This window comes from Neophocaena asiaeorientalis, unplaced genomic scaffold (assembly GCF_003031525.2).
Source record: "Neophocaena asiaeorientalis asiaeorientalis breed wild unplaced genomic scaffold, Neophocaena_asiaeorientalis_V1.1 scaffold629, whole genome shotgun sequence".
NCBI lineage: Eukaryota > Metazoa > Chordata > Mammalia > Artiodactyla > Phocoenidae > Neophocaena > Neophocaena asiaeorientalis.
In genome coordinates this window covers 6,657,617-6,667,801 of record NW_020175468.1, presented here as the reverse complement: position 1 = coordinate 6,667,801, position 10,185 = coordinate 6,657,617, and the positions used below count along the sequence as shown (strand labels likewise).

Here is a 10,185-nt window from a genome sequence, read left to right as displayed (position 1 = left end):
CCCCGCCCGTCTCCGCCGGCTTCTCTCTCCCCCGCCCGCGCCGAGTCGCAAAGTTCCAAAGCGCAGCCCGAACGTTCGAAAAAGGAACTTTTTGTTTCCGACCTTAGAACGCGCGGCTTTAAGGTCGCTCGGGAGAGACCTGGGAACCCTCCTCCCTCGCCTCCGGGGACCCGGGGTTGGGGAGGGTGGGGAAGGTGGGGGTGGACGCGGAGGCTCCCCCCCTCGACCCCCTCCCTCATCCAGCTCTTCTCTTTCAACCGGCCGTCTTTTCCTTCCGCCCCCCTCTTCCCCGCCAACTTGCTCCTCCTTAAGGGGCCAAGGTTCCCCTCCCCCGCCGCCCCCGGGCTCTCGCTGGCTGGACTTTGCGCCCGAGCGCGCTGGGGGAGGGTCCCAGCCGCCCCCTGCCCGTCTACCCCGTCGGAATCCGGCCCGGGGCGGGGACGGGGGAGGGGGAAGGGGGCCAGGCGCCGCTGTTCAAACTTGTTTCCTTCCCCCGGCGGCGGCCGCGGCTAGGGCTCCTGTGTGAGGGTGTGTGCCCCGACCGGCCCACCCACCCCGCCCCCCCGTCGCTCGGCGGGGGGGGGCGGCTCTTAAAGGGCTCTGAGCCGGGCTCCGGCGCCTGGGGATTGGGACCGAGGAGGGGGCTGGGCGTGGGGTAGGGGTTCGGAGTGCTGTAGGGTCAGTCACGTGCGTCCCACATACTCTCTGGCTCCCAAAGGCTCCAGGGCCGCTGGGCCTTGGGGGCAGCAGGAGCCTCCCCTCGCCGGAGGAGGGGGCCGAGGCACCCAGACAACCCCGCCTCGTCTTCCCTCCCTGCTACGGGCCTTCGCCTGGTGGGACCGGCTGGGCAGCTCCCCCAACCCAGTCTTGGGGCCGCGCCGTGTGGGTTCTCTGGCTGGGGGAAGGGGCGGGGGCCTGTACTGGTCTCCCAGTCGGTCCATGGGTCCATCTGCCTCCTGGCTGGCCGCTGCGCGCCCCTCCATCCGATCCTCCATCCCGGCCCCTCTCTCCTCTGCCGCGGCTGTTTCCCACTTCCTGTTTTCTTCCCGGCTCTGGCGCCACCGAAGGCTGCCTGGACTGGGGGAGGTGGCGGGGCCCCCCAGGAGGCCGGCGTGTTCTTCCTCTACCACTACCCCTCCCTTCCGACCCCAGAGTCGTTTTAAAAAAAGTTTGGGCAGTTATGTGAATTTGAGGGGCGCCCAAGAATTCTGCAGACCCCGCTCCCAGGTTTCCACAGTCTGTCTGGGAGATTCCCTACCCCGCCTCCGTGGGACCCAGGTGTGCCTTCTGGGACCCCGCCATCCCAGCCCTTCCTGTCTGCTGCCTCTTCTCCACCCTGTCTGGCAATGTCCTCAGCTCTTCTCTCAGTGTCAGCTGCTCTGTCTCTGCCTCGCTGTCCTCCCATGCTCCAGAGGTCCTGCACCCCCAAGCTTTCTTGGTGCGGGCCGGGTGGTTCCCTGTTTTAAGCACGTGGACCCATACACAACACACACTCACACATGCTCCCCTTGCCCGTGCCTGGCTCCTGGCTCCAAAGCCTGGGGAACAGAGCCCCATTGAGACACCCTGACGTCACCCCTCATCTTCCTTCTCCCCCCAAAGCTGGGAACAGGCCCTCATGTATGCCATGTCCGATGAGGAAAGCTGGCTTTGGGGTGGGCCTGGGAATAGGGAGGGCTCTTGCCACGAGTGGGAGCCAGGGTTCTGGCCCGGGAGGGGGTTTGTTCAGGGAGGGGGCTTAACTAGGGGGCCTGGGTCAGTCCCCGGAATGCAGCTTGAGGCCTTTCCAGAGCCCCCCACCTCCCTTCCCTTTGTGTTGCATGTAGTCTCTCTCACTCCTTCTCTTCTGCAAAGTTTATTTTTAGCCTCCTGCTCCCCCGCTCCCAGGACTGTCGCTGCACACACGTTGCCTGGTTACCGGGACAAGGAGGCTGGGGCTGGTGGGCTGGGAAGGGTGGCTTTAATTTTGGGGGGAGGGTGGAAATCAGTACACACCCCAGCTCTAGACTGATGTCTCAGGGGCTTCGGCCCCCACCCCGAGTCGGAGAGCCAGATTGGGGTTTAGGTGGGGGGGAGCGCGAAGCTTGGTGCCCTGAAGGGAGACAGGAGTTTGGAGGAGGTTGGAGGGTACGTGGAGAGGGCGGACTCTTGGGTTCCCAATGATCTCTGGGCCCTGAACAAGACCCTCGGACCTGGGTTCTCTAGCAGGGTGAGCGTAAAGGGGTGAACACCTGGATTCCCAAGAGAGGGATGGGGCTGTGGATGCTGGGGTCCATGGAAGGTGTTGTCAGGGGCTGTCACTTCTGAATGGAGCAGGGGCTGCTGGTACATACAGTACCCTGGGTCTGTGACCAGCTGGAGGTCATATGGTCATATCCCTGGAGCCCTGAGGGGCTGGTTTGAGGCTGGAATTTCTGAATGAGGCAGGGACCAGGTGGGGAATGCTGGCCATCCCAGTCTACCTAAGGCCAGGGGTCAGGGAGCTGGGTCCCAGTAGAGGTTAGAGTCGGCTCTGATTTAGAGGGAGTGGCCCCTGTGGGAATAGGAACTGCTGATCCCCTGTGTCCCCATGGGGAAGGATCCCCTGTTGGATTCCAGACTTGGGTGGAGTCTTTGGGGGAGGTTCCATGTTGCCCCAGGCCTGGTTGGTACCTGCTTGAGCTGTGGTGTGAGCCAGGGCCAGGGGAGGGAGGCTGACCCTTGCAGCCTGATTGGGACTTGGGACCCCGCCCATCCTTAGCTGTCCACCTTGGCCTTCTCCCTCTAGTGGCACCAGGGCTTCTGTCTTGCCTCCCCCCTTCTCTTCCTCCCTTTCCCTCCTCCCGCCCCTCCATTACCGGCTGCCTAGTGCTGAATTATTGATGACCCCTGATTACCCCGGGGTTTGGGAAATGACAACAACCGCAGCCCCCCCAACTCTCCCCCCCAGGCTGCCCATCACCTCTAGGGACCAGCCAGCCCACCACCAACCTCTACCCAAGGTTAATGCTGGGGGCGGGTAGGTAGGTGGGCAGGGAAGAAGCTGAGGATGAGAAGGCAGAAGGGGGAGCAGGCTACAGCTAGCGTTGACTGTTCAGTCTTGAGGCCCTCCAGCCAGGTTGGGTCCGTGCGCCCGGGTCTGGGTAGGGCAGTGCAGCACAGAGGGTCCAGGGCTTGATGGGGGGGTGGGGGGCGCTCTCTCAGACAGTCTGGGTTTCACTCTCCAGGGAAGACAGAAGCCTCTGTGTGTGCAAGCGCTGACCTCATCGTCAAGCAGCCACCCCACCCCTCCTGGTCCTTTTAAGAAAAAAAAAAAATCCTCCTTTCGGGGCCTAGGGTGGGAGTAAGGGCTCCAGTAGGTCTTGGGGGGGAGACAGTGTACCTTCCTAGGAGGGGAACAGAGACGGTCGTGTGGCGGGGGCGGGGGGCCGGCGTGGTAGTGACTGACCCTGAACGGGAGTGCGGGTGGGCTGGGGGGGGCTCGCCCCAACCCGTCTGGCCACGTGTGCCCCTTCCTGCCCCTCCCCCACTGGCAGCCTTGCCCGCCGGCCTGGCTTGGTGCCTGGCCCCCTGGCACTGGCCCCGGGACCCGCCGCCGACGGTTTCCTGTTTCTCCCGGTGTCGCTGGAGCAGGCTCCAGCTTCCCCTCCCCCCAGCTCCTGTCTAGCCCCCCTCACACACAGACAGACACACACTGTCTTAAGGAGGAGTACCAGGGTGTCATCGCCTGGCAGGGGGACTACGGGGAATTCGTCATCAAGGACCCCGACGAGGTGGCTCGGCTCTGGGGTGTCCGCAAGTGCAAGCCCCAGATGAATTATGACAAGCTGAGCCGGGCCCTGCGGTGAGGAGGGCAGAGGTCCCTGGGCAGATGTGGACAGCCCCCCACTGGTTGGGAGCCCCTGGCCCACGGGAATAGGCTTTGGGTTTGCCCTCTGGGTCCAAATCACAGCTGCGTGACCTTGGGCAAGTCCCAGCCCCTCTCTGAGGCCATTTGTCACACCGAGGTGTCCTGAGAAGAGAATACAACCAGGGACGTGGCCTCTAGTCTGGCCCCAGAACTGAGGGGAGAGCTGGTCTCCACCCTCTGGACCTTGATTTCTCTCGGGTGGCCCGTGTTTCTCGGTCACCCTTTGCGAGCAGCACTCACACGTGTCAAGGTTCGGGGTCTGGACTTGGGTCCCGTGTGACTGACCGTCTGATGGTGTTTCTACATCCACAGCTATTATTACAACAAACGTATTCTGCATAAGACTAAGGGGAAACGGTTCACCTACAAGTTCAACTTCAACAAACTGGTGCTGGTTAATTACCCTTTCATCGATGTGGGGTTGGCTGGTGAGTACAAGGGCTGGTAAGCATGGCCTCAGAGGGACGGCAGGGTCTGTCTGAAAGTCCAGGCGAGGCTGGGGGCCTTGACATCGTGTCTCCCCTCTCCCGCCAGGGGGTGCGGTGCCCCAGAGCGCCCCGCCAGTGCCGACAGGCGGCAGTCACTTCCGCTTCCCTCCCTCAACGCCCTCCGAGGTGCTGTCTCCCACCGAGGACCCCCGCTCACCACCGGCCTGCTCTTCGTCCTCATCCTCCCTCTTCTCGGCTGTGGTGGCCCGACGCCTGGGCCGAGGCTCTGTCAGTGACTGTAGCGATGGCACGTCAGAGCTGGAAGAGCCACTGGGAGAGGACCCCCGGGCCCGACCGCCTGGCCCCCCGGAGCTGGGTGCCTTCCGCGGGCCCCCGCTGGCCCGCCTGCCCCATGACCCTGGTGTCTTCCGTGTCTACCCCCGGCCCCGGGGTGGCCCTGAGCCGCTCAGCCCTTTCCCTGTGTCGCCTCTAGCCGGGCCTGGCTCCCTGCTGCCCCCTCAGCTCTCACCGGCTCTGCCCATGACACCCACGCACCTGGCCTACACTCCCTCACCCACACTGAGCCCTATGTACCCCAGTGGTGGCGGGGGCCCCAGCGGCTCGGGGGGAGGCTCCCACTTCTCCTTCAGCCCTGAGGACATGAAACGGTACCTGCAGGCCCACACCCAAAGCGTCTACAACTACCACCTCAGCCCCCGCGCCTTCCTGCACTACCCCGGGCTGGTGGTGCCGCAGCCCCAGCGTGCTGACAAGTGCCCGCTGCCGCCCATGGCACCCGAGACCCCCCCAGTCCCCTCCTCAGCTTCGTCCTCCTCCTCTTCCTCCTCCTCTCCATTCAAGTTTAAGCTCCAGCCGCCCCCACTGGGACGCCGGCAGCGGGCGGCTGGGGAGAAGGCTCTGGTGGGCGCTGACAAGGGCAGTGGCGGTGCTCTCGGTGGTGGTGGCAGTGCAGGCGGGCTGGCCGAGGGGGCCGGGGTGCTGGGCCCCCCTGCCCCCCCGCCCCCCCCGCCCCAGGTCAAGGTGGAGCCTATCTCGGAAGGCGAGTCAGAGGAGGTGGAGGTGACTGACATCAGCGACGAAGATGAGGAAGACGGGGAAGTGTTCAAGACGCCTCGTGCCCCCCCTGCACCCCCGAAGCCTGACCCCGGCGAGGCACCCGGGGCAGCCCAATGCATGCCCCTCAAGTTGCGCTTTAAACGGCGCTGGAGTGAAGACTGTCGCCTGGAGGGGGGTGGGGGCCCCGCTGGGGGCCTTGAGGATGAGGGAGAGGACAAGAAGGTGCGTGGGGAGGGGCCTGGGGAGGCAGGGGGGCCCCTCACCCCAAGGCGGGTGAGTTCTGTTTTTTTTGAGCCTTATTCTGTATTGGGGACGGAGGTTGGGGGGGGGGAAGTTGGGGGTTGCTGGAGAATGTATTCAAAACAATAAAACTTTGGACCTTTGGATGCAGTGATCTGTCCTGGGTGCTGGGTGCAGCCACTGCAGGGCAACAGCCTTTGCTTGGTTCTTAAGGACAGGGACCTGACTGGACCCCCAAATGGACCTATGGCCAGAGGGCCTAACCCCATCTGAATGGGGCAAATCCAGGCCTGGGAAATGAACTCCTGACCTGGGGTGGCACTTAACCCCTGGGCCTGATGGTGAAGGTCTCAGGCATGCTCTGGCCCTCAGCCTGCTCCCCTCTTCTATGGGGGATCTGCTCATCCTTGGGAGCCCCTTAGGCTCTTCAACACCACGACATGGCCCTTGCTCTCCTGCCTACAATGCCTTTCCTCTCTGTGAATTCCTAGTCATGCCTCCATGGAGCTCCTCTTGCGCTACGTCTGGTGTTCTCCCACACATCACTCTCCTTAGAGGTGCTTGTGAATTAATCTGGGAGTCCTTTGGCAACAGGCTTGCAGGGTCTCTTGAAATGTAGACCTTGCAAGGTACCTTAGTGATCTTCTCATCAAACCATGGAAACACTCTGCCAGCAAGTTAAGAAGGGACTGGCTAGGGCTTCCCTGGTGGTGCAGTGGTTGAGAGTCCGCCTGCCGATGCAGGGGATATGGGTTCGTGCCCCGATCCGGGAAGATCCCACATGCCGCGGAGCGGCTGGGCCCGTGAGCCATGGCCGCTGAGCCTGCGCGTCTGGAGCCTGTGCTCCGCAACGGGAGAGGCCACAACGGTGAGAGGCCTGTGCACCGCAAAAAAAAAAAAAAAATAAGAAGGGACTGGCTTCATCATAGTTGCTATTGATTGACCTACGGTGTGTGCCAGGTACCTAGTTGGGAGCTGCAGCGCTTTATCTCCAACATCCAGCAAGGTAGGGGCAAGCAGCTCACTTAAATCACTTGCCCAAGACCTTAAGCCCAGCTAGGACTTTAAATGAAGTCTGTCTCTGAACCCCATGTTCTTTCAACAACTGCGTTCTCCTCCTAAAGCCAGGATCGTTGGATCTAGACCAGGATCTCAAGATCATAGGATCTGAGAGGTGAGCTCATAAGGCTAGAAGCCCAAGTTGGAGAGCTTGAATCAGAGATGAAAGAATCAAGAGGAGGAATCCAAGCTAGAGGTGCCCTTAGAGACAGCACAACCCGTTCAGTGCAGGTGAGGTGCTGGAGGCCCAGAGAGGGGAAGGAGTTCCCCAAGGCTACACAGCTGCTAAGAGATGGAGTGAGAATTGAGGGCTCAGGGCCTGTTGTGGACTGGCTTCACCATGCAACATCACCCTGTGTAACTCTGAGGGGAAAGGAACTGGAAACTCCTACCCACCCTCCTTTCATCCTCATTTCATGCCAGCCCAGGGTGGGTGGTCCCAAATGATGCCCATTGGCAGTGAAGAGACAATCCAGGGTTGGGGTACTGGCAGGAAACTGAGGCTCCCGTGGCGGCCTATGGGCAACTGCTCCCTCTCCTGGGTGATGTAAGTCACTCCCTTAGGGTGGGGGCCGCTGGGCTATTTCTGGAAGTTGGGATGAGGCCTGTCTCCTGGCAACATAGATGCAGCTGAGTTGGTGGTGGTGGTGGTGTGATGGAGAAAGAGGGATGTCATCATTGGAGGGAGGAGGGAGGACCCTGACTAGTAGTCTCAGCACCTGATTCTAGTGCCTTCAAAGCACCTCTAAACCGGGTCTATCATGGATTTAAAAGCACTCAGCTCCAGAACTGCTCTCCAGGTTATTCCACAGCCCCAGCAGACTTCCTGCCCCAAATTCTGGCTGCGTGGGATGTCACAGGTGGCATCCGGTCTTGAAAATTCCAGCGGCTCCTCTAATCTTTAATGACCCACCTGAATTTATTCACGGTTTCTGCAAGACCATACCCCTGCTCCCTTCTACACCCTCCGGGATCTCTGATAACCAAGTATAAAGCCCTTTATAGATCTCAAGACATTTCATCAATTAATTCATCCCATGAGAGACCCTCTTCTTACCGATAATCTCAGTACTTCCACAGTCCCCCAAAGGTCCTTCCTTATGCTTCTCAACCATCCCTCAGAGATCCCCTCGGTCACCAGTAGTTTCTCACAGTTTCCCACAGACCTTTTACAGACACCCCAAGTCCTCTCTGACTTCACTGGTCTCCAGGAAGACCAGTTCACCTCTTCAAAGACTCCCCTGAGCACCTCCAGGCACCCATAGGCCCCTCATAACCACTTACAACCCGCTCTAGCATCCCTCAACAAACGTTCTCAGCTCGTACAGACATTCGAGTAAGATTCCCTCAGACTGACGCCCTCTGACTCCGACGGACCCCAATCCCCTCTGGCGGTTGCCCACGCGCGGCCCACTGCACAAGTCCCACGGGTTCTGGCCCTTAAGTAACCGCTGCTATTCCGCCCTGCTCTTCTGCCCTTGCAGACCTTCTTGGTCCAGTTTAGCATTCCCCAGGTTTTGGAGCTTGACTCGGATTTTTGCTTGTGGACTCCGAGCCGCCGCCAGAGGGCAGCAGACACTGTTTGACTGAGAAACTACTACAATTCCCAGAAGCGCCCGCTCTGGGCTGTGCGTGATGCAGCCTCATTCATTGAGAAGAGAGCGGAAGTGTGACTGCGCTTTGCCTTCTGGTTAATGCAGTTTGAAGAGGCTTTAGCGCTACCGTTGGTCCTACCCCAGTGGTCTGTGTCCGCTGGGAATTGCGGCCAGCTACAGACCGAGTGGACGAGACTTTCTTCAGGATTCAGAAAGGAGAGGACAATTAGTGTGATCACAGGATCTGATTAAAGTCAAGTCTAGAGACTCCATTTCCCATCATTCCACAAGGCAGGAGGGGCGGAGGGTGATTTCATTCTAGTTCCGAGTTGGGAATTGCGGCCAGCTACAGACCGAGTGGACGAGACTTTCTTCAGGATTCAGAAAGGAGAGGACAATTAGTGTGATCACAGGATCTGATTAAAGTCAAGTCTAGAGACTCCATTTCCCATCATTCCACAAGGCAGGAGGGGCGGAGGGTGATTTCATTCTAGTTCCAAGTACTTCCGGGACGGACACACACACACACACACACGCACGCACACACACACACACACACACACACACACACACACACTCTCTTTCCCAGCGCGCTGCTGTCCTTCCGGGTATGAATCGATAAGTGGGGCGATATAATGCGTGCACAAAACCCAAGGCTACTCCTAGCAGCCGGCTTCCTTCTTTTGGGCCTTTCAGGATCCTGTGATTTAGGAAGTGTGAGGATGCAATAAGCTTAATGGGGGTTCAAGAAAATTTCTATTTTCATTTCTTTCAAACTTCGGCTCAGCCTGCTGGTGCAACCTACATTGCTAGAAAAAGCTAGACAGTATCCGAAGACTGTATTGTCCTGAGAAACCACCGGAAACTTTGTTTCCTAAATCGTTTGCGGGGAGGGTTTTCCTTCCGGATTTGTGGAAACTTGGAACTTGGAGTGTTTGCACTCCATTTTCCAGCAGCCCCTGACAGACTTCGGCTGTTTCTTGGGACCTGGCGGCGGGGCAGGAGGCGTTGAAACTTTCTTCAGTCTCCCCTGGGCAACTGCTGTCTTTCACCTTTCGCTCACGCTCTCCCGAAGGTACCTATTAGACTACACTTCCCGGCAAGCCTCTGCAGTCTCGTCTCACAAAGGGTCGGGATCCGGTCTGGACTATTCCCCAGCATGCTTCAGGATCATGGTAGATCCCTCCCCTTCAGTCAGTGGGAAGGCTGCCTTGAACTCCATTTCCCAGAAGACACAAAGGCTCGCTGTAGCAACTGCTCTGAAGCCTCGGTGTTGACTACATTTTCCAGCGGGGACTGCGGCCTAGCGAAAGAGGGAGGAGGAATGCTATTCCATTTCCTAGCCTATCTCCGGAACTGCAGTATCCACTTGGGGCTTAGGGATCACATGGGACTCCATTTCCCGGCGTGCTTTGGGAGTAGCTTCACACCTGCAATGCGGTGAGGGCGTGGCGATGACTCCATTTCCCGGCTTGCCTCACGGCCCGATTGCGGCGGGTCCGCGGCCTCCGACTCAATTTCCCAGAGGGCACCTGGCGCTGGTCGGCATACAGCCAATATACTAAGTGAGCGACTGGACTCCGTTTCCCGGATTGCATCACGTCTACACAGCTCATTGATGGAGTACTACATTTCTGAGCCACACCTAGGGACGCGCGGTTGCCGCAATGGAGTGAGTGTGCGACTCTGATCCTACTTCCGAAAGTGCTTCAGGGTCCGCTGTGGGCACAGTCGGCCAACTTATTGACCAGGACTGTGTTTCCCGAGGTGCAGAGCGACCTATCAACCCCGCGGTCCACTCTGAGGTCTTTGCGGACTCCATTTCCCGGCGTGCCGCGCGGCTCGCTGTGAGGGCCGACAGCGGCGACGGCGGCGCGCAGAGCCGGCGGACTGCATC

General features: G+C 59.7%; 1 protein-coding gene across 1 annotated transcript in view; it reads left to right on the top strand.

Annotated features, from left to right (window-relative positions):
* The first annotated feature begins 3,683 nt into the window (after positions 1 to 3,683).
* Positions 3,684 to 10,185, top strand: part of ERF (ETS2 repressor factor) — an 8,524-nt gene continuing 2,022 nt past the window's right edge. The window contains exons 1-3 of the mRNA XM_024768297.1: positions 3,684 to 3,823; positions 4,202 to 4,317; positions 4,424 to 5,671. Coding sequence (XP_024624065.1) covers positions 3,792 to 3,823; positions 4,202 to 4,317; positions 4,424 to 5,671 — 1,396 coding nt within the window. The 5' untranslated portion in view covers positions 3,684 to 3,791. The remainder of the gene's footprint in view (positions 3,824 to 4,201; positions 4,318 to 4,423; positions 5,672 to 10,185) is intronic.